The following is a 23,972-nucleotide window of genomic DNA, read 5'->3' on the forward strand; positions in this document are numbered from 1 at the left end:
AAGGCATGAATACATCCCAAAACCAACAGTTTATTTAAAACACCAGCACCATTAATAACTGTAAATGCTAATTATTAGCTGGATATCTTAAGTGTTAGAAGCCCTGTGATTAGCAGTTTTTCACTTGATGTCCTGACATTGAAATGCCACCTCTTTTACTAAGAAATGGAATAAAGCCTTGTGAAAACACCATAAACTGAACAATGTACCTCAGAATTTATCAAAACAAACCTGTTGTGCTGGAAAACCTCAAACCCATAGATGTCCAGCAATCCTAGAACTGTTGTACTTCTCCAGCCTGGAAACTTCTCTTCCTGCAGTAGAGCAGAAAACAAATGTAGGTAAAACAAATGTAGGTAAAACAAATGTAGGTATTTGCTGACAGCTATGATCCATCCCTGGACCTTCATCATCAAATCCCAGCGTTGACTGCGATTAGATTAATAAAAAATTAATTTAGAAATTACTAAAAGCATGGAACTTGCTTTGAGGCTGAAAGATCTGGAAGTTGCTGTCATGTTTGGCTGGATCTCAACAAGCAGAGGGTTCACTTGCCTTGTAAGCCAGGGATTTGTTGACCTTGCTGACCAGCCAGGAGAAGGTGCGGCCGTAGACGGCCTTGGCGAGGGCATCCCGGGCATAGGCTGCCTGCTCCAGGTTCAGGGGACTCACCAGCTGCAACAGAGCAGAGCAAAGCACTCAGCACCTCCAAACCAAGGGATCCCCCCTTTTCCTGCCTCATCATCACTGAACAGACACACAAAATCACCCTGCTGGTGGCTGGAGCATCACCAGGGGGATCCCTGCAGTGCCAACCCCCTGAGAGGTGATGGGGGAGCTGATTCACTGAATCCCCTTTGCCTCCCAAAGCCCAGGATCTGCTCTTACCTCCTCCCCTTTTGCTATGATCTTCTTGTGGATCAGGGCATCCCGAAGAACTGAGCCATCCACTGCCAGCAGCTGCATGCAGGATATTCAGTTAATTTATGGAGTTGTACATTCCATTTTCCTAAAATCCCAACCCAGTGAAACAACCCTTTATTTCCCACTCACACTGAACAACTCTGCAGCACCAATCCCTCCCTTCCCTCCTTTCTGGCAGGGATTTCAGCTAACAAATGGAAGGAAGTGATCAAGCAAAGGCACTGAGGTTGTTCTTGCTTTAAAACTCTTTTCCAGATTCTCTTCCTACCTCACTGCCCCAAGGTGGAAACCTCAAGGCAAGGGTGGTCAGGTGGTAAATAGAGAAGTTATCCATTAAATGGGTTTGATGATAATGTTTCCATTCTATTTAGGTTTTTTATTAAATTTATGAGACTTTCTAAATCATAGTCTAAAACTATATGATGATATTAAGCTCAAAGTAAGGAATCCTCTACAATTGACCTTTCCTGTAGTATCTCCCTCACTGGTGATACTCACCCTGGCCAGGTATTTAATCTGATTCTCTGTAGTGACCTGAGCATTCCCCTGCTCATCAGCAGCAAACTGGACATTCCCCAGGTGCAGGACACTGGCCACAATGCTCAGCAAATCCTGCCATGGGAGCAACAGGCAGAGATCAGGATGATGGAATGAACACACAGCAAGGTTTTTATGTTAATTCACTTTTGAGGAGAGCATTTTGTAAATATTATTAGGATTTTTGTGGGGAATACATTCACTCTGATTTGATTCACTGATTTCAATCAGAAATCCTAAATCAAAGCAGAAGAAATCCTTATAAATAGAAAAATCTGTGCTGCTGAACCTCACCTCCACCTCAGTGTCATTGAAGCCAATAACAGACAGGGCTCTCCTCATGATCTTCCACTCGTTTTTGTCATTTATGGAACTCACCCTTGCACAGTGACCCTAAAAAGACACAGCTTGATATAAATAACTAAATAATCATCAAAGATACATTATCCATGCCCAATGCATTGTGTTTCTTTTTACAGCAATCACCTCAGGGTTATTTCTGAAGTGAGGGAAGGAAATTACAAAGTCAATTGGAGATATCCCAAACCTGTAATATAATATTTTAAGAATTGTAGTTAATGTTCACCTTTACTAAATAGTGATACTGCTGTGGGTTCTTCTCAAGGCCCAGCCTCCTGAGCAGGTCCTCCTCCCCTCCCTCCAGCAGCTGGTAGAAGATGTGGAAGTTCCTCTCGCCGTGGTTCTGGTGCACAACTCGGGATTTCTCCAGGAGGTAGTTCAAGATGTGGCCCCCAACAGGAGCCCCCTAAACCAAACCAGACACGTGGAAAGAGTTCATCAACACAGAGGAAAACGTTTCTGCTTCTTCATTGTCTGTTCAAAGACAAGATCTGAAGCAAAAGCCCACAAAAACACAGAAAATGATCTGCCATTCTGTGCCACAAGCTCTATTTCAGCACGGTGGTGATTTCAGTGCTAAAATTCCTTCTAGGAATTCACCACAAAGGGAAAGCACCAAAACTGAGTGTGGAGGGATTAAAGGAGAGCTGAAGGATGCAGTGCTGAGCTCCTCAGCCCCTGCACTGTGTCCACCTTGCTGCTGTGGGGCAGTTGGGATCAGAGTGGGCACAAACTCTGTGCAAGGTTACTCAGGACAGGAATTATCTTCAGATCTCTCACCTGGTTTATGTGGATTTACCTGGGGAGTATCCACGGGCACAGAGCACTAGAAATAAAATACCCCAGAGATAAAAGGGTTTGATCTCAGTGACTCCTTGTACAGAGAAATAAGGGAGGAATGAAAGTGAGTGCCATAAAACCCTCTGGACTCAAACTTTGCTACCACAGGCTCTGCTTATGCTGTCAGCAAGGAAATGCAAAGCACTCACTACACACACAACAATACAGGAACACAGAGAGCTCCTGTAACTGGGACCAGTCCTGACAGATAAAGCAGATTCCAAGTTACCCTGTAATCAAACTGCACATCCATGTACTTCCCAAACCGACTGGAGTTGTCATTCCGAAGGGTTTTTGCATTTCCAAAGGCCTGAAATGAAAATTATTAGAGAAAATTAAATGAGTACCAAGTCAGACTATTTATAAACACTTGGGTGAAGCTGTCAGTTATTTATTTACAGGCCCAGGATTTTCCTTCCTGGAAACCCAGAAGGAAACAGATTTCTGCCTGAATTCTAAGGCTGATCTTTACACCCTGTGCAAGCAGTGCAGATGGAACATCCCCGAAAACACTTCCACCCTCCTGCAAGGTGATTTTAATGCCAGTCCACTGCTGACAACAAATGTCACATCTGACAGCCTTTCCTCTGTCCCCACAGCTGTTTGTCACAGCTCACTGCCACAGGGGCTGCAGGGCTGCCTGCTGCTGCTGGGGGCTCACCTTGCCTGGGATATAGGGTACAGGGACACAGGGACACAGGGAAACAGGGATAAAGGACACAGGGACATCTCAGGGCACAGGGAAACAGGGACATAGGGACACAGGGATAAAGGGAAACAGGGATGTAGGGACATCTCAGGGCACAGGGAAACAGGGCACTGGGACACAGGGACACTCAGGGCACAGGGAAACAGAAATACAGGGATAATGGGCACAGGGATACAGGGAAACAGGGATATAGGGACATGTCAGGGCATAGGGATAAAGGGACATAGGGACACAGGGCACGGGGGTACAGGGACATCCCAGGGCACAGGGAAACAGGAATACAGGGGATAAAGGGCACAGGGACATCTCAGCCCACAGGGATACAGGGACACAGGGCACAGGGACACAGGGAAACAGGGATATCTCGGGGCACAGGTGTACAGGGACACACAGATACAGGGACATCTTGGGGCAGAGAGATACAGGGATACAGGACACAGAGCACAGGGATACAGGGAAACAGGGCACAGGGACATGATACAGGGATACAGGGACAGAGGGACATCTCAGGGCACAGGGACAGAGAGCACAGGGACACAGGGACACACGGATACAGGGCCATCTCAGGGCACAGGGATATCTCAGGGCCATCTCAGGGCACAGGGACACACGGATACAGGGCACAGGGACATCTCAGGGCACAGAGATATCTCAGGGCACTGCACACAGCCAGGGCTGGACACTAGAGGACACCACAGCACCACAAAACGAACCCAGCCTGTGTGAGCTGCCCACTGGGATGTGTCCCTTTGCAGAGTGTCCCAGAGCTCTTCCCACGCCAAATCCCCTCTGTCCCCAAACCCCATCCGTGCCAGAACTGCTCCTGGAGGGCTTTGGCCGGGAATCGGAGCAGGATTCCCTGCTGATGACCATCCCCAGGACACGCTGTGTCACCGCTGTGTCACGGCTGCCCCCAGGGCTGGCAGGTACCTCCAGGACGGGGTTGGACTGCAGCAGCCGGTCCTTGACGGTCTCGACCTGCTGGCTGGCGGGGCAGGTGACAGCGTAGTACTGCAGGATCTTCTTGGTGGCCTCGGTCTTGCCGGCGCCGCTCTCTCCGGAGATGAGGATGCACTGGTCCCTCCTCTCGGTGCGCAGGGAGCGGTACGAGTTATCCGCGATGGCGTAGCTGGGAGGGGACAGCGGATCAGGGGAGTGCCCGAGAAATCCCGGCTGAGACAGCCCCAAAACTGCCCCAGGCCATGGGCTGGGTGGGATCGCAGCTCCTGCACGCTGGGGACAGCGCTGACAGCTCTGCAAACACCTCGGCCACCAGCCAGGCCATGCAGGGTCACCACACAACCTGTCTGATTCCTACAGACTGCTCTTTTGACTTTTCTTTCTGACAAAAATAGGTAGAAGTCAGCTAAATTGTGCAGAGCAACTGGCTTTTCTAAACACAAATGATCTCTTAAATATAAACGATCCCTCTGGTTACATCTCAACCACTGAGCCAAGCTTCTGCACACAACCTGTCTGATTCTTTGAGACTGCTCTTTTGACTTTTCTTTCTGACAAAAATAGGTAGAAGTCAACTAAATTGTGCAGAACAACTGGCTTTTTTAAATACAAATGATCTCTCAAATATAAATGATCTCTCAAATATAAATGATCTCTCTGCTCACACCTCAGCCACCAGCCAGGCCATGCAGGGTCACAACACAAAATGTCTGATTCCTACAGACTGTTCTTTTGACTTTTCTTTCTGACAAAAATAGGTAGAAGTCAACTATATTGTCCAGAACAACTGGCTTTTCTAAATAAAAATGATCTCTGAAATATAAATTATCTCTCTGGTCACACCTCAACCACAAGCCAGGCCATGCAGGGTCATAACACAAACTGTCAGATTCTTTGACACTGTTCTTTTGACATTTTTCCTGACAAAAATAGGTAGAAGTCAACTAAATTGTGCAGAACATCTGGCTTTTCTAAGTACAAATGATCTCTCAAATATAAATTATCTCTCAAATATAAATGATCTCTCTGCTCACACCTCAGCCACCAGCCAGGCCATGCAGGGTCATGACACACACTGATTATTTGAGACTGTTCTTTTGACTTTTCTTTCTGACAAAAATAGGTAAAAGTTGACTAAATTGTGCAGAACAACTGGCTTTTCTAAATACAAATGATCTCTCAACATCATGATCTCTCTCTTCCTGCCCTGGTCCCATGGGACAGAAAACACCTCGTTCTCCACTGGTGTTTTTTCTTGCTTGTCTTCTAAGTGATGACACATCCAGGAGGTCACAACAGAATTTTGCTGCCTAAGCTTCTCTTGGGTGCTGGGAAGAGCTGGAGAAGCCACCACAGCTTCAGGAGCACCCTCAGGTCCCCTCTGCCCCAAACACCAGGCACTTCCTCTGGCCCTGCCCTTCTGCTTCCTCCTCTGCTGCTTTTCCTTTCATTTCTGTGTGTGAGCAGACAGATCTCACACCCAGTCACACACACAGAGACAGGGGATGAGTGACAATGGTGACAACTGCTCAGGGGGACAGGAAAAGGACAACCCCCCCAACACCATGTTCAGCTCTCTCATGTGGTGAGCAAGCAGATATCCTGTCTTCTTCACACACCTGACAACATTTTAATAGCTTGGCTTTTTAAATTTTCACTTTTATTTTCATTTTTTCCTTTATTTTTTTTTTTAAATTTAACTCTCCTGCTGTGCTATTAATTAGAAGTAATCACACCAAAACAACAGCAGTGGCCTTCTCCAGTCTATTAATACTTGGTGCTAAGGCAACACCAATGAGCTCCCTTGGCAACACAACTCATCCCACAAAATACATCATGTCCCTCTCTCCCCATCCACACTCTGCCTCTGGAGTCTTTTGGAAAGCAGCTGAATAAATGCAGATTTAATTTGGATTTGAAGAAGTGCCTCTGGCCCCAAGAGCTCCAGGCAGGCACAGACAGAAGCACAGAAATAAAGATGTTTATGGTGCCATTTGCAGGCCATAAACAGGACAGGATGTGGCAGATCTCTGGGAATGTGCTGGCTTCCAAGCCCATAGGGATAACTTTCCTCCCCTGAGTGTGATGCACTTCCCAGAAAACCCAGCTGAACCATCTGACACTGGAATGGAGATCTGGAAGTGTTTTGGCTTTCTAGAGTCAGTTTAGAAGAGGAGAAAGAAGAAAAAAGATGAGTTACTGGAAAAGGAGAAACCCAGAGCACCAGACTGCAGATGGAGCATTTTGATGCTCCTCAGAGGATTTTTAAATGCATATATAATCAAATAATGCAACAAAATAATCAAATAATGCAATGGAACAGCAAAAACAGTCTGCAAAAATTTCTGTTCTCCCAGTGGGAGAGTACAGTACCCAGGATCACAATTCTCCTGGGTTCACTTATGAGCTTCTGGAGGGACTTGTTAAAAGGAAAGAAAGCCTAAGAAATAATCAGCCACAACGAGATTTAAGTGGAATTAAAGCACATCTGCTCAGGGCTTTGTGCTATCCAAGAGCATTGCCATCATCCTGTACCTACTGCACACTTAAAAACAAAACCACAGCCCCAAAGATTTTCCAGAGAGTCCTAAAATTCCCATCTCAGGGCACAGAAACCCTTCCCTGACCACAGGCAAAGGGAACTGTGCAGGTTTGACTGCAGGGTTTTTGAGGTTTAATTCTCCCCCATCTGGGTTCACACAGTAAAAATCATATTTTTGTCCTAACAAATTCAATTTCAAGAGCTGAGACTTTCCCAAGTAATGGTGTTTCTCCCCCTCTCTCTGTGCTTGCAGCACATTCTGGTTTGTTTACTCTCCTGGGCTATGTGCCAGCAATAAGAAACAACCCAAATAGTTTGTTCAAAAATAATATCATTTACTCTTCCAAGATCTCTTTTAAAAAAAAGCCCAACAAAACACAACATAAAAAATCCTCCAAGAGGTGCTCAGAATTTGGCCTTTAGTCCTGAAGAAAAACCATTTTGAAGCCATGTGGCCTCAGCTCTCAGTCATCTTTTTCTCTCAGTCTGACAAAAAAATTCAAACGCTTTCAAAAATAACTTTAAACCTCAAACTTTTTTTTTTTTTTTAATGGGAAATTGGGAATGCTCACCAAGCCAGACCATGTAAATAAATACATTCCTTGTTCCAACAGGCTGATGGTATCTTAGCAACAAGGGAAATACCAGATAAATACTGGTCAGGCAGTAAGAGCAGAGGTAGGAAAGAAACCCCCACACAGCAGAAACTCTTTCCCCTACTTAGCCCCGGACACAGAGACCCCAAATAACCCTGGAACAATGAACTCCTGTCCTGCCAGGGCTGGGTAAGCAGCTCTGTTCCTGCAGCCAGGAAGGAACCAACTCCCTTTCCAAATACTGCTCTTGCAAAGGCAACTCATCCTCTTTGGAGAGAGGAACAGGAATAGAAAGAGCCTCACACCACACCCTCAGAGGATCCTCTCTGTCCCTGGGACTTGCACTGGGACAGGGCAAAGTCCTGTTTGCCTCTTTTGACGTGTCCCATGGCGGGGAGTGACCAAACCTGCCCTGGCAGCACTCACAGGTGAGGAGAGACTTCGTAGAAGCTGACGCCGCGGTAGCGCTCCATGTTCTGCTTGGTGTAGATTTCCAGTTCCTTGTAGGGATTCACAGACACCAGCACAGAGCCAATGTAGGTCTGGAGAACACAACAGAAAGCAGGGAGATTGCAGGAGGGCTGGAGGCAGAGCTCAGGTGTCTCTGGAGGCTGGACACCCATCCTGGTGTGCTGGGGATGCTGCTGAGGGTTCCCAAACAGGCCAAAGGTGCTGAGGAAGAGAACTCTCAGCTCTGGGAAAGTGATGCTGCTGGAGCTGTGCCAGCCATGCTATCCTTGCTGGGTAAAAAGCACCTCAAATGGTTTTAGGGTTCCCAACAAGCCATAATACTGGGTTATTTCTGATGTACATTTAGGATTGAGTCCAAGTCTGGGTTGGTGGATGTGAGTGAAATCGGGAGATGGAAGAATGTGGCGGGAGTTGGATTTTCAAATGCCACCAGATCTCAACAGGGGCACTGCAGTGAGTCCCTATACCCATGAAATGGGTGGTCCTGGCACAAGACTGGTCCTGGCACCAGCCCCCATGGCCAGTATGAGCAGCCACCAGCACCCCAAACCCCACTGCAGAGCAGAGCTGGGCCTGTCCCGTGCAGCAAACACTCTCCAGCTCACTGAGCGCCACCCTGGGGCCTGTCCCTGTGCTACTCACATAGATGAGGTTCTCCTTGAAGCGTTTCCTCAGGTTCTCAATGAATGCAGCCTCGCTGGTGAAGTTCTCCAGCAGGACAAAGTCCTGCACCCCGACGCGGTCCCGCGCCGTCAGAGCGCTCTCCATGCTCAGCCGGATGCCGTTGGCTCCCAACCCCTGCAGCCAAAAACACAGGGAAGTTGGGATGGCTGTGGGTTTGCAGGCACTTTCCTGAGTCCACAAGAACCACAGTTACCTTTGGATAACCATAGTAAAATGAGATTAAAGTGGGATATTAAAATAATCCCATTGTTGATTATAACACTACATCAGTTGTCTGCTCTAATTGCTTTGAGGGAAGACCAGTCAGCATTAGGGAAAAATTACTGCTAGATTTCCAATAATTTCTAATTAACCAAAGAAACAAACATTTGATAAAGAGAATAAAACTTGGATTTCCTTTCCCAGGCATCCTTTAGCAGGAGGGAAACCGAAATGTGTTCTCTCCTGTCTCTGATTTCACAACGGGAAGCTGTTTCGAGGTAAGGAATCTTTTATGACTAATGATGATTCATCTCAGAAGCAAACAGCTTCACATTGCTGACCAATTGAAAAGCTTTAGCAAGGCACCCAATGGGAAAATTTTGAGGAAATTGAGAAGAAATGAGAAATGGGCATTTCTGCACCCACGCTGCTGAATTTAGACCATGACACCGACGTGCATCAGGAGACTCCAACCCCTGACCCTCCTTTAAAGGTTCCATTTCCAACCTGATGTGGGTGAGACACAACCATCTGTGGAAAGCCCTCATCTGCTGACTCCTGACTTCACTGTAAAGCTGGGAGGGGAAATCTGCACCCAGGGGTGACTCAGTGGCTGCCTGTGGGGAAATCTCTACTCAAGGGACAGAGATGGAGGAGATGAGAGGCACCACAGAAACCAGAGACAGGAGAAACCACGCGTGACACCCTCTGCCTCTCTCCTACATGCATTTCCTTCAGCCCTTCTTGCTTTGCCCACTGCTCACAGCAGCACCTTTATCCTAAACCATTCCCTAAAGCACCAAGTGATGTTTTGGGATGCTGCACAAACACCATTGGGGTCTGTTCCTAAAGCAGGCTCGTGCACCGACAGCAATCCCAGACACACATCACAAACTGAGAGTGCCAGACCCTGCACAGCGATGAAGATGAGTTTTACTGACTCACAGAGTTCCTTTCTGCACCTTCTCAAGATGTAAAAGTGGTCAAACCACAGGGACTGGTGACATGCAGGGAGAAAAATAACCCCAGCCTTGGTCAGGAAGAAAATTTACCTGAAGTTTTGTTAAACAGTAATAAAAGCAAAAATCACTGAAGTATCAATTTGGGTCAAACCAGGTGCAAATCCTCTCAGTCTGCAGTTGTTTTGACTCACCAAATTCTTAGTAAATGTTTTTTTGATTTGGTAAATGATTAGTAAATGCAGTTTTGCCTATCTCTGCCAGTTCTAGTTGGCTTCCTCCCTGTAAGCCTGGGCAGAAGTGATTGCCTGAACCCAGCAGTTTTCAGATAGGAAAATCAGTTCCTTCTGGAAATCTCAAATCCAGACCCACTCTAATGGCTCAAAGAAACATCATTTGATTTCCTGTTTTATTTTTTCCAATTAGTCTCATGGTCTGGAAGGCCTGAGTTCTAAGCTTGGAAAGACACAGCCTGGGAGGAATTCTGCAGATACTCTCATGAAGTAATCCTTCTAAAAGGGGCCAAAATTTTCCAAGCCAAGTCCTTCAGAGCTTCAGCAAAATGCTCTGTTGTCTTCTACCCTCTTTGCCAAGGTGAGGAGAAAAGGGATAACCCTTGGAGAAGGAAGGTGATGAGATAAGGAAAGGAAAATATAGATAAATAAACTCTGCCTAGAAATTGGAATCTTTCTATCAGAGCAGTGCAATCCCAGAGCTGGTTTTGGCCAAGGTGATGAGAACAAAGGCAAAACCAAAGGAAAATATCTCCTTTTCGAGTGGGGAAATGCACAACTACAGCCCTAAAACACAGCTGCCTCAACAAGGAGTGAGGAAAACGAAAACTTCCCCCCTGGCAGAGTTAATCCCAGTTTATATAATCCTGAAGCCTTGCACACAAAACGTCACTTGGGCAGCTCTTTCATCAGCCCCTCCCTGAGGCCAGCACAAAGTGATCCCAGCTGTGCACATCCAGCAGAGGGAAGAGCCAATCCATCCCCTCACAGCACACAAGCCTCCTCTGGGACAGGCATTTAAGGCCAAGAACTTTCGGTTTCCTCCAGTTTTTGTCTCCTCATTCAACTCCAGCCCCTCGCCGTGAGAACAAAATCACCACCTCAAATCTGCAGCCGGCTGGAGACAAAACAAAAGCCAAACAAACGGCTGCAAGTGGCTTTTTGGTGATAATTAAATGTGCCCAGGGGATGTGATGCAGTCAGAATATAAACTTCACTCAGTCCTGTACCCTCCCAAGCCCAAGCTGAGTGCAAATTTAAGCCAGAGCTGAGCAACAGGCACTGCTCCATGCCAGCTTTTTGCTTTATTGCATATGTCCAAGTCTAGCAGCAGCTTCAAATGTCAGTGTTAACTCTTTCACTGCCACTGACATCAACAGATGGGCCATAAAAGGAGGTGAAATGAACCCTTTTTGCAAAATGGAAACAGAGCAGTCATGCAAAAGGAAGGAAGTGGGGAGGGAAGACACTACTGAAGAAAAAATAATCACAGTGATGATCATATGTTCCTACTGAATGTAAGGCACTGAATGAATTAAAATAACCAAAACTTTAATAAATTAAAATAACCAAATGATTTTCTGTTAGCAGGCAGACACCAGATCTGGTGGCTGTAAATTAATGCTAGAAAACCCAGTCTGGAGGTTAAATGTGGTGCAGTGGTGCTAATTAACCACTAAAGCAGTTTGTCTATGGACAACGCTGATTCCCTCGTTGTCTTTGCAGCAGATGATTTTGTTTTTTTGCCAAGCCACCTCTGACTGATATATATTTACAAGATCCTCTGCTCCAGGCCAGAGATCAGCTTGGAGCACAGTGACAGCCCTGTGGCAGGGAGTATATTTCAGATAATTGGGAGAACACAGGCTGTGAGGGTCAGATCAGACCCTTCCTTGTGGAAACCAGTTTTTTTGGGAGTTGCCAGGAAATCTCAGTGCTGGAGGACACTGAGGGAGGATCTCAGTGCAGCTGCACCCTTTGGTTTGCACTGGCCCAGGACTTGTGCAATAAACCAGGCTGGAAATCTGACAGGGATTAAAACTAACTCAGATTTTTTTCTTGCTTTAATCCAGATCATTTTCCCACACTGGTTCCACGTGTAATGACATGGCCAGGGCTGGGGTAATGGGGAGCCACAGCAGGGCCAGGGAGGAGCCAGGATGCAGCAGCAGGGGCAGCTCCTGCTGCCTTGAAATGCTTGGCAAACTCCCCCCTAAGATGCAGGTGGGGTTTAACTTAAAGCTCAGCATCAAATCCATCCTCAGGCTCTGCTGCCTCCCTGGGACAGGGTAACACCTCCAAACCAAACCAGGGCAACTCAGTCAGCAAAATAAAGAGCAGGAAAAAGGAATCTGGTGGTTTTCTCTGCAGGTTTTGAGCTAAATCACCTCCCTGTGGGACTGGGAGGGTGTCAGAGGCAGGGAAAGGAGTCAGTTATTTGGGGCATATCCACCACATCCATTTTGATCCTATGGGGTCAAAAGGAGGGCCTGGCTGAGGATTCTGACCTTTGTAGGATGGGGACACCTGATGCCACAGCCAGCACAGGCTGCAACCAGGGAATGGCAAAAATCTGAGCAACCTGCATGTGATCTTGGTGCCTGTGGGCTCAGGAGTGCCTGAGCCTCCTCTCCATCTGAACCCTCTGTCCTGAGGGTCACCTCCCTCCAGGGTGCCCAATGTGACCTCTGCCACCACAACTCCCAAAGCCACCTCATGGAGCCATTTCCAGGATCTGTTCCCACATTGTTTTAACCCATTCTTTGCTTTTAATGCCTTCTCCAGAGCCTGGAGCACAACAGTGGCTCAGGGCCAGGAAGGGAAAAGTCCCTCTGGAATGGTGGGGACCAATCACCACCACAGCAAAGCTTCCAGGGCTCTTTCTGCCCTGGGATTGAATTTTGGGAAAGACTTTCCACTGGTGTAAATTGGTGGCTGAATGCAGCCTGCAGAGCCAGGTTTACATTGGCTGGGGTTCCAGCTTTTCTTTGTGTTCATACAAGAGTCAACAAGACCAGCAAATACCTCCAAGCTCCTGGGAGTACAAAACCACTCCAGACTGTACCAAGGAGTTTCCTAAACTGAACTGGGAAATCGCTGACATGGGGTTGTGAAGGTGTAAACACATATTTTTCCTTTAAACTCTGCTTAATGCCAAAGCATGATAAGGTTTTTCCTCTGCTTAGGACATGGAGAACTAATACACCTCAGAAATGAAAAACAGGATCTTTTGCTCTGTGCAGCAAAATCAAAAGGATTAGAGTCAGCCAGGCTGAGCACTTTGGGGGAATTTGTGCTGGAAAATGGGAGGGCAGCTCTGAAGCTCAAGAAACTCCCCCTGGCTTTGTCCAGCAGCTGCTCCATGGCCATGGAATACCCAACATGGAGCAAAGACTCATTCCCAGGCTTGGATTTTCCCAGAGGGGCACTGGAATGGTTTAAAACTCAATTCCAGACACACTGAGGGAGCAGGCAGCACCAGCAACTTTCCATCAGAAAACACCTGGAATTCTCAAAATGAATGGTCTTGTATGGAGCAGGGAAACTCCATAACTGCTTCAGAAAGGAAAGTCACAACATGAACAGAATTTGTGCTTCAACACCTAAAAATGGATCTTGCAATATTTTCTCCTGGCAATGTATTTTTACAGATTGGGTTGTAGGCTCACTGGAAGAAGCCCAGGAAGTGGCTCCCTCTGGGAAGAGGCAGGCACCTTTATCTTGGTATCAAGTGCAAGATGATTGATCTGCAGGCTCCAGAAATAGCCACAAAGCCGGGAACGGAAGAACAGAACCAAATGTGAGTGGGAAGGGAAATTCAGATTAGATTCTGGAAGACAATGCAAGCCTGAACCAAGAAGGAACTCCTCGTGGGGAGGTGGCAGCTAAAAAACATTTGTCTCATGGATAGTTGGACATTCTTCACTGTCAGGCCAAAGCTGCAGGAAAGAGAAAAAATTCCTTTGATTTCTTACTTCATTCTACAGCCTGGGAAAGGGCTTGGACACAACATGGGCCAGACAGCAGAGCAGACAAAAATCAACTGTGGTAGCCTCAACTCCCAAGGTGCAGAATGGGAAAGCTCCTCTTTCCCTCTGCATGGAGAAGGAAATAATGAAGGTGGCAGAGGTGGACCAGAATGAGGGATTCTGCCAGAAATCCCTGACAGACTGAAGTGCACCCAGGATCCTCCTCCCTCCTGCCACACTGCAGATCAGCTGCTCATTTTGGACACAACTCCCTCTGTTCGTCAACAGCAGGGTTGGAAAAAAGGTTCCCTGAGAGGCAGCTCAGTGTCTCCCACAAAAATCCCCTGCAAGCAATCATGTGCATTTGTCTGCCCTTTCTGAAGCCACCTGAGCTGAGATAATAATTGATATTTGCTTTTAATTCTGTAAGGCAAATGAAGTGATTTCCCAAAAGACAATCTGGGAAAAGCAGAGCTGTCAGGTGGATTGGGACAAAACCAGGTAACAGCTCTGGTGCCCCAGACCAGCAGAGTTAGAGGGAACAACTTGAACTGCAGCTGCCACTCAAGCACCATTCTCAGAATTATTTTTTATTCTTGCTTCTTTTAGACAAATACATCACCAGCAATGGAATGTCTGGAGTCAGGGAACTCAGAACTTGGTTGTCCCTCTGATATTTCCCATCCTAACCAGATGGAAGGATACAGTATTTAAAAACTTATATTAAAGAAATATAAATGCTATATCCTTAACTAATTCTTGCGAAGTAATTACTTTGAAGTTTTCCACATTTGGGGTAGGGACAAATTGTAATAATAAGTAGGTAATATTATTTGTTCAATATTTATAACATAATTACGCCTTCCAGACTTTACTTTGTGGGGGGATGAGTAAGGAAATAAGCAATTAGCAGTGAAAAGGAAAAGGCAGTTTTAAGAACTGATTTGAAGGACAGGAAAAATGTTTACCATTAAGAGGGGTAATGATATTTCAATCAACAGGCTAAATATAAAAGAGCACTAAGAAAAATGAACTAGGCAAACCAGAAAGATCACCAGGGCTGGAAAAGTAAATACACAGAATTTCTATATTTAGGGAGCTGACATTTTTGCTCCTGAACAGATGGCACAAGCTGCTGCTGCTTCAGAGATGTTGCTGGTGGCAGTTTGCTCAGGAGACCTGTGCCCACAGGCCTGGGCATCCCACAGCAGCTCCAGGGGACAAACAGATTTCAAAAAGGCATTTTAAAAGGTGAAACATCAGCTTGCTGTCCCTTCAGGTGAGTTTTGATGCTGATTTCCAGAGCAGCTGAGCAGTGAAGGGTGGCAGAAGCTCAAACATGAGGACCTGCTGCAGCTTTGGGGCACCCCCTGTGCCCCATGCCCTGCCCTGGCAATGCCAATTCCCCCGGCAGCCTTTCCCTGCATTCCACACCCCCACAGAACCTCTGACACCACGAGGGCTCTGAGACACTCAAACTTTCCAGAGAGAGCTCCAGAGCATTCCGGGGCCGTGCTGAGGGCACCTCCACACCCACAGCGCCCTCAGAGAACACCCCAGACACCACCCCTGCCTGTCCCCCTGCAACTGCCACCCCTGCCTGTCACACTGCCACTGCCACCCCTGCCTGTCCCACTGCCACCCCTGCCTGTCCCACTGCCACCTCTGCCTGTCACACTGCCACTGCCACCCCTGCCTGTCCCACTGCCACTGCCACCCCTGCCTGTCCCACTGCCACCTCTGCCTGTCACACTGCCACTGCCACCCCTGTCTGTCCCACTGCCACCCCTGCCTGTCCCACTGCCACCCCTGCCTGTCCCACTGCCACTGCCACCCCTGTCTGTCCCACTGCCACCCCTGCCTGTCCCACTGCCACCCCTGCCTGTCCCACTGCCACTGCCACCCCTGCCTGTCCCACTGCCACCCCTGCCTGTCCCACTGCCACCCCTGCCTGTCCCACTGCCACCCCTGCCAGCCTTTCTCCAGGCCCACAGCTGGCCCCAGATGCCAGCAGAAATACCCTGTGGTATTCCACCTGTGGAGCTCTGCCACCTCCACTCCCACAGAGAAGGACTCAGGAGGTTCTCCAAAAGCTCTGCCCTTCCCTTCGTGACATTCTCAGTGGTCAGCACCAGAATATTTGTGAAACAGGCAAGGATCTCTGGGTTGAGCAGGTATGGGATGCAGCAGCCCCATGGTAACTCTTCTTTTTAACAGAGAATTGCTCCAATCTACACAAGTGACGTTTTCAACCCTTCTTTTCCTAAATTTGGTCACTTTACCAATTAAAGCCTTGGGCATTCTTATCCAGGCAAAAGCTCACACACTTTTTTATAACACTCCCTCATTCCTGACCTCAGCATCTTCCAGAATCAGTGAATTCCATGGCCCAATTATTCATTGTGTGAAAATAATCTTTGCATTTCTTTGGCAACTTTTAGCTTAACTCAGTGCCTCTTCCCATGCTACACAACCCAGAAAAAGGATCTCTGTGCTCTCTGTGGCACTGTTATTTATTTCTCCTCCTCTTTTACCAGGTAACAATCCCAGTCCTCTCAATCTTTTGCCACAAACTCCTTTTCCCAAGCCTGGGACACAGGGCCAAGTGTTCAGGCTGCTGCTAAAGCATGGACAAATTTTCCTAAACTAAAAGAGCCTGGAGGAACTGAAGGGCAATAAATCCTTAAGCAGGGGCAATAAATCCTAAAAGCAGATACTTCCTGCCACTCTCTGGGATGGCAGGAATGGGACAGGAGCAAAGCCCAGCTCCAGGACAGTCCCTTCACATCCTTGTGCCCAAGTGAAAGCTCCACCCTTTCTTCCCTCCTAAAGCAGAGCACAGCTTTCCCCTCTCTTCCCACTTTCTCAACTCTCACCTTGGTTTTCTCCTCCAAACAGGTATTCCCTGAATTTTTAGCCAATTTCACCCAACTTTCCAACAAAAGGATCCTTCTCAAAGCATTTCACTTTCCTGCTGAAACCATGAAAACGCTTCTCCTCTCTTCTGAGACCAGACACGCATCTGAGAGCTGCAAAGCCTCCAAAGGAGTGAAATAAACCTGAAATAAACCTTAAATAAACCTTAAATAAACCTTACCCCTCCTCGGAACTTCATCTCTGCCTCCTGCCAGCTCCCGCTGCCCTCGCAGAGCCTTCGCTTACGCTGCTGCAAAAAGCAGCACTCTCAGGACAAGTTCTCTCCTCTGTCAGTTGCTTTATTTTTTTAATTTTTTTTTTTTTCATGGCATTTTCAGCGCAGTCAGAACTCCCTCCCTCCCACCAGCTCCTACTGGAGCATCTGGAGAGGGCGTTTTCCAAGGAGAACTCCCCTCCCAGCAGGAGCAGCCCGGCAGAGGCAGTCCCAGGGAAATCAGCTGCGCTCTGCCTGCGGAGATCCCGCTGCCCAATGACAGGGAAAACGGAAAGAAAACTCATCGCAGGCACTGGAAAAGCTGGGGCTGAGCCCAGCACACAAAGCACAGCCATCAGACAGGAAGAGAGGAGCTCTGGGACAGGGGGTTATTGTCCTGGGACAGCAGCGAGGACAGGGCTGCCCCAGCTCACCCCAAACACAGCAAACCCACAATTATTACACTGGGAATCACTCCCTCAGAGAATCAGAGGCCATAAAGAGCCCAGGGTTGGATGGGACCTTAAATATCACCTATTTCCAATTCCATCAAGCCACATCCAACCTGGCTCAGCAGGATTTTATTCCAGATTCCTTTGGAGCCATCCAGCATCAAAACACCCATTTTACCTGGAAATTGTGAGGTCCTTATTACAAAATAACCTGCACTAGCAAGGAAAAGCTTTCTAGAGAACAGTGAAGGCACTGCTGCCCTCAGTCCCCAGCCCTTGCAAACACAAGTTGCACATTTTGCTGGCTCTGAGCTCCTCAGTTTTCTCACACAGAATTCTTTATGATCACAGCTACACCAAGAGTGTGAAAACCCCACCTCATTTCCCACCCACCTCCTGACATAAGGACATTCTGACAAAAATACTGCACAGCCTTCATTAGCATTAGGGGAAAGTGAAAGAACAAGAGACAGTGGACACAAGCTGGAAGAAAGGAAATTCCAATGAGTTCTTGAGAAATTTTTTTCCCAATGAGTGTTGTCAAATACTGGAACAGGGGTCCCAAAAAGTTGTGAAACTCTATCCCTGGAGATATTTAAAACTCAACCAGACAATGCCTGAGTGACTCAATCTAAATTGGCCCTGCCTAGAAGTGAGGTTGGACCAGAGATCTCCACAAGTTCTTTCCAATCTAAAATCATTCTATGATTTTATTAATTACTTTGTTCCTCAATGGACTAAGCTGTGGATCCATCCTAAAAGGAGTTACAGGTAGTGCAAAAAAGCTATAAATCTGTTAGAGAGGTTGCCACCCCTCAGGTGTTTCAGGCAATTCACATTGTGAGCTGACAAGCAGATTCTCTAATCATTGAACATGCAGAGCCATGGAAAGATTCCCAAGCTCAGCTGCTGATGTTTCATGACTGACACTATCTGCACTCAGCTCTGCTTAAAGGGTTTTTGTTTGCTTTGTTTTTTCCCTTCTTATCAAAATGCATCCTTCACAAATTCTGCTACAGGAAGGGTAAGGTCAAGTCCTGAAGTAAAAAGATTTAGAGCAAAAAGCTAAAAAGCTTCATCCTGCTCAGAGAGGAGGCTATTTAAAAGCAAACACAAGCAGCAGATGTTGCCAGTGGTTGGGTGCAGCACTCCCCTCTCATTAGCCCTGCCCAAGGCAGAGATCCAGAGATCCTGGCTGTGGTGGATGTCACAGGCAGAATGTGCCAAGGATTTGGGATGGAGCTTGGCTGCTGGGAGCACTGCAGTGCCACAGCTCCTCTGCCCTCTCAGACTCCATTTTGAACATTATTTGTGCTTCTTGCACAACTCTGTTTGAAAGGACTTTCACTCACTCCTTATCTCAGCTGGGTGAATTTTTAACGGCAGCAGCTTCAGGATGTGGCTCAGAGGAGGGTTCAGCTTCGGGCTGGCACTGGAGGAAATGGACACTGCTCCAAGCCCCTCTCCTGTGCACAGGTGAGATCAGAGGTGATAAAAACTCCATTTCCCAAACGGAGCCACATCAGCCATTAGTGACACACAGCAGTGAGCCCTGAGCCAGGAGTTTTCCAGGCATAATTAAAGCTGTGGCCTGGCAGCTCTGACTCTCCAGGAGGAGAATGTCAGTGCTCCACCAGCACTCCTCAAACCAAAATAATTGCCACCAAACAGATTCAGTTAAACTCCTGTTACAATTCTAAGTATTAGCAGAGTTATCTTCACACAAACAACCTCATCTTTTCCCTCCTAACACTTCTCAGATCACATCTCATCACAGAAAATGCCACATAAGAGAAGAGTATACAACACCCCAGCACTTAAAAGTAGATTTTTTTACATATTTCCCTTGTTTTTTTTCATGCAGGAGAACCCTTTAATTTATTTATTTACTGAAAAGATCTTTCCTCAAAATGCTTTTTTTCTGTAGCCAAACTACTGCCCAACTTCTGCTGGTGAGGAAAACTCTCCTGCATGTGGATTAACCTAAATTAGGAGGGGAAAAAAAAAGTTGGAAAGCAGAGATAATTTTACTTTATAAGATCTTGATCCTGGATTATGAAGGTGATAAAACCAGACTCTTCCTTTCCAGCAGCAGAGCCCAGCCCTTGTCTGTGATTTCTGCTGAGGATGGCTGGCAAGGTCTGGCTCACTCCAACAGGCAACTACAGGCCGAGGGATGAATCAAGTTTTCCAGGCCTCACCAGTTAGAAGTGACTCATTTAAACCCTGGATTAGAGCACTGGGATTGCTCTGCTCATTGCAGATAAGCAGCTGATTCCCTGAATACAATTTCACATTCAAAGCAAGGGGACTGGAAACCTTTCCTGTCAGCCCTGCTCCGACAAGCTCGCTAAGCTACACCCGCAAGCAGTGGCTCTGCTGAAAAAATAAAGTTTGGTCCCATGAAAACACCACCAGAGTTCCCCTCTGCAGTGCAGATTTCACTGAAAAATATAAATCTGGAGGTATGAGATGCTGCCTTGGGTTTATGCTGTTCAAAAATCAACGTGGATCACATCTATGTTACTCCAAAAGGTGTCAAGTTCATCTATCAGTGAGTGAGTTCTTTCTGGATTTTTGTAATATTCATTGTTTCTGCCTTGCAAAAGAACTACAGAATAAGACACATTCCATAATTAGAAAGCACTTGGCAAAAATACCATGGGAAAGAAACCACCCTAAACAGGCCAGGAATTTGAGAGCCCTTCCTCTTACAGGTCAGAGGAACATCTTAATCAAAAAATAGAAATGTCTTTAACCTGTCACATGTGTCCTGCTGTCCAGATTATCCTGATCTAAAACTGATTAAAATGCTTCACGTTCCTAAAACACCCTATAGCAGAAGCTGAAGGTTCTGAGACACTTGTCCCACTGCTTAGGAAAAACACCCTGTGTCCCAAAGAGGATGAAAATCTGACTGCAGGATAAGGATACATCAACCCCCTGCCAAAGAGCCAATGCTAAATATTATAACAGGCTTGATAAAAAGGCAAAACCTCCTCCCTATATTATTAGTTCTGCTAAGAATTGTCTCTTTTCTATCCAGTTTTTGGATTAAAGCATCTCCTCTTCCCTTCTCAAACAAGTCATCATGAGCAGAGGTTTGAAGACAGGACATTGGCCCCTGGAGACACAACATTCCTGCTCAGTTATGAAACTGCACACCTGGAAAGGTTAGACCAAAAGCTTGTTGTACTCACTCAAAAGGTGCCTCAAGATGATGAAAGTTCCTTCACTTTACTGCAAACTTCATGACATCACAAGTTGACTGAATTCCCTGATTCTGTGTGAAGGTGTTTGCAGGGTTACAGACAAAACCTTCAAAATAGTGAGGTGTGGCCAAAAGGGTTCAAAAACCAGAAGACAAAGAATATTTAGATTATTATTTTGGATTCTAATTTATGCTTTGTAATGCCTAAAACTGTCAATACTGGCTTTGCTTGTTTTAAGAAAGCTTCGTCAGTGAGAACACCAAACTTCTTTTCTTCCCAAGCTCAGTCTTTCACAAATAAATACCAAAAAAAGGGAATATTGCAAAAAATGGAGATGCACACGTCTCCTTGGATTCCTGCACTCTCTGTGCCAGTGCTGTTCCCTGTTTTGATGCCCCTGGTGATGGATTAAAAGGCACATATGACAGGCTTGTATTTAGTTATGGCTCCCGCACACACACAATAATTCTGGGTCTATGACGTGAGCGAAAACAGAAACTGGGTTAATCTAACAAATTAAGATAAATTTTCCTTGTTGTTGCTTTCTGCTGAGGCAGTGAAACAGAAATGGCTGGCTGGCTTTGACAGTGGCCATCAGAACAAAGTCCCACTTTACAGTTACCAGATGCCCTTAATGTGATGCCAGCTTGTCTCATGCCCGTGGCTGCTCCCGCTCACGGCCCTGTCAGGGTTTCCCTGATTTTACAAACACACTCCAATCCCAACAGCGATTGTTGCACTGACTCCAACAGCAAAGTTTAAACCCAGCAGTTAATTCCCTGGGATTGCTCTGACACAATGGTTTGCAGCAGCTCCCTGCAGTGGCTGTGGCAGGGATGGGGTTTGGAGGGAGCTGGTAACACAAACAGCCTGACTCAGTCCAGCTGATGTGCATTCCTGCCGACTGACTTTCCAAACAGTCACTCCTAGTGGCAGGACCTACAGCTTCCTTTTAAGGGGAAAAAATGTTTTCACAGGAAAAATTAAGTGTTCAAAGCCTGTGCATATCTCTGTGCTTCCAGTGAGTCTCGCCTGTAAAAACACTTCTTGTTGCACGCAGAACAAAAACTTCTCCTTCCTTAATTTAAAGCTGTTCCTCTTTTTTAACGCAGCCATTGGCTGTCTGCCCATCCTGGGCACTCTCAGGTGAAATATCCTAGCACACTGCTTTTCACACAAACACAGAGCTGGTTTTCCAAAGGAAGGACTCAATCTGAGTGAGGAAAACACGATGAAAGAGAACAGGGAATGTTCAGGCTGCAGACAAAACTTTACAGCTCACACTGCTGACTGACAGTTCCTATTCCTTCACATTCCTTTTCCTGCATTTCTGAAAAGAGGCTCAGTGTTAGAAAGGGCTTCAGGCTGGAAAGCAAATCACAACAAAAACTTCTTGTTCCATCCACTGAGATAAGGAAAGAGTGAGCACTGGTGCTTTGCCTGCAAGTTAGATGAAGGAAACAGGATTTCCCTCTGCTACTCCCTGAGCAAGATCCCAAGGAAATGTTTCTAATAATAGGAAATTACTATATAAGGCCAGATCAGCACTAAACTGTTTGCAGTCTGGAGGAGAAGGATGTACAGGAATCCTGAGGAGGCTGCTCACACATCAGGGCAAGGCAGCACACCCAGGGCTCCCCTCCACACAGAGGGACAGAGTTTAACCTGAGCTGAGCAGGGTCCTGTCCCACAGCCCAAAATAGCAACTAAATGGACAAATTAGAGATGCTCTGGCCTTCTGTGATGTCCTTGCTTTCCTCCATGGCAGGAAGAAGACACAATATACTTTAAAATCTATAAAATAATGCTTGCAAAGCAAAGCTGAGCATGTTTCTGATTGGGAAAGGGCAGAAAAAGACACAATCACACAACATGGGCAGTGCTGATGCAGAGGGCAGGCTGAGAGCTCCCCTTCCTGGGCTGCAGATCCATGGAGCACCAATGTTTTATGGACTGGACAGTTCTTACTCATCTTGGTTTAAACAGCAAAGACATTGGGCACCATTAAAGTTCATTTTTGCAGCACTCCCACAAAATAGCAGGAATTAATGTCTCCTAGGCCAAGAGTTTCAGCAGCTCCAGGCAGCTGCACAACCCAGCAGAGCTGCCAGGGATGTGCATCCTTTCCACATTCCTTCAGCAGACACCAAACCTGCAAGCCCAGTTAAAGGACACATTTTCCTCCTTCTTATACAAATGGGAGTTACTACAACAATGCTCCCAGAGGCCTCCTTTGGGGAAAGTGATAGTACTGGAAGGTTTCTCTGTGATTCCCATCAAGGGAGATCTTTCCATCTCTGCTTTTTCTATGGGGAAGGCCAGGAGCACCCAGGGCAGGGCAGCCTGCTGAGCAAACACAGCCCCAGAGCTGCCACGGAAACGAGCACAATATAAATTGCCAGACAGATTTATCACCCAGAGTTTTGTTGGTTGGTTTTTTTTTTTTTTTCCTCCTTGACAGCAAGAGATGTTTGTGACAAAATGTACAAACAATTCTGTATCTGCAGCCCTGCCACATCCTATGTCTCTTCTCTGCAGAATGACACAACTTCCAGGGGAAAGCAAAGCCAAATCCCAGCCAATATTTTCCTGTCAGCTGGTGAGACCTCCTTGAGCTGCAGGGCTCAGTTTGCCACAGCAAATTAAAAAAAACACCTTAAAAACAGAGCATTAAAAAAAAAAACAATCCAGGCTATCCTTGTGAAAGAATCACTGATGAGAAATTAGAGTTTGACAGCAAAGCTCTCTCCACATCTCAGCATCAGGAGCTTCACAGCCCCCATGAAAACACAGCTGAGATTCCCAAGAATTCCCAATCCCCTCTGCTGTCCCTCAGGATCCCTCCAGTGGCACCAGGATCTCAGCAGCTGCCCCTGGTCCCCACAACACCTGGCCAGGACAGGGTGTGCACTCAGAGCCTTCCAGGGCCTCTTCTGGGCCAAGAGGATGTTTCACTTTGGGCTTTATCTTTAGGGACATCTTGATTTCTGAGGATTTTTAGCCTGACCTTTAATTTTTGTCCTGTTAAATACTTCACATCCTTGACTGCAGAGCAAGGGGGAAAATGAGTGCAGGCACCAGGCAGAGCTGGGAAACACAAGTGGTTATGACTCTGAGGGAAAAACAGCTACAAAAAAGCTCTAATTTTAAATGCTCTTTATGCCTCTTTTCTCATGTAATACTTGCTCCATAACAATTACAAAGCAATTCAGCAAGATGGCCTCTGCTGCTATGGTTTGTGGTCAGTGGTATCTGAAGTTAAATTTGGAGAAGAACATTTTTGGGAACGAGCTCCCTGTGGATTTAAGTCAGTACAAAGGCTCAGCTGTCAGGCTGGACCCTAACACTGCTGTATTCCCTGTTTATTTTTCATACCAGCTCCAAGGATGCAGGCACTAAGATGTTTGCTCAGT

General features: G+C 46.6%; 1 protein-coding gene across 1 annotated transcript in view; it reads right to left on the minus strand.

The window, feature by feature from the left end:
• The window catches only part of MYO1C (myosin IC), a 33,341-nt gene extending 16,377 nt beyond the window's left edge, over positions 1-16,964 (minus strand). Inside the window, exons 1-11 of the mRNA XM_064729574.1 lie at positions 16,863-16,964; positions 8,582-8,737; positions 7,895-8,010; positions 4,301-4,499; positions 2,891-2,971; positions 2,048-2,227; positions 1,756-1,854; positions 1,423-1,536; positions 889-960; positions 556-675; positions 232-314 (exon numbers count right to left, since the gene is read on the minus strand). Coding sequence (XP_064585644.1) covers positions 232-314; positions 556-675; positions 889-960; positions 1,423-1,536; positions 1,756-1,854; positions 2,048-2,227; positions 2,891-2,971; positions 4,301-4,499; positions 7,895-8,010; positions 8,582-8,737; positions 16,863-16,880 — 1,238 coding nt within the window. The 5' untranslated portion in view covers positions 16,881-16,964. The remainder of the gene's footprint in view (positions 1-231; positions 315-555; positions 676-888; positions 961-1,422; positions 1,537-1,755; positions 1,855-2,047; positions 2,228-2,890; positions 2,972-4,300; positions 4,500-7,894; positions 8,011-8,581; positions 8,738-16,862) is intronic.
• Positions 16,965-23,972: the final 7,008 nt, after the last annotated feature.

Source organism: Zonotrichia leucophrys, chromosome 19 (genome assembly GCF_028769735.1).
Source record: "Zonotrichia leucophrys gambelii isolate GWCS_2022_RI chromosome 19, RI_Zleu_2.0, whole genome shotgun sequence".
Lineage (NCBI taxonomy): Eukaryota > Metazoa > Chordata > Aves > Passeriformes > Passerellidae > Zonotrichia > Zonotrichia leucophrys.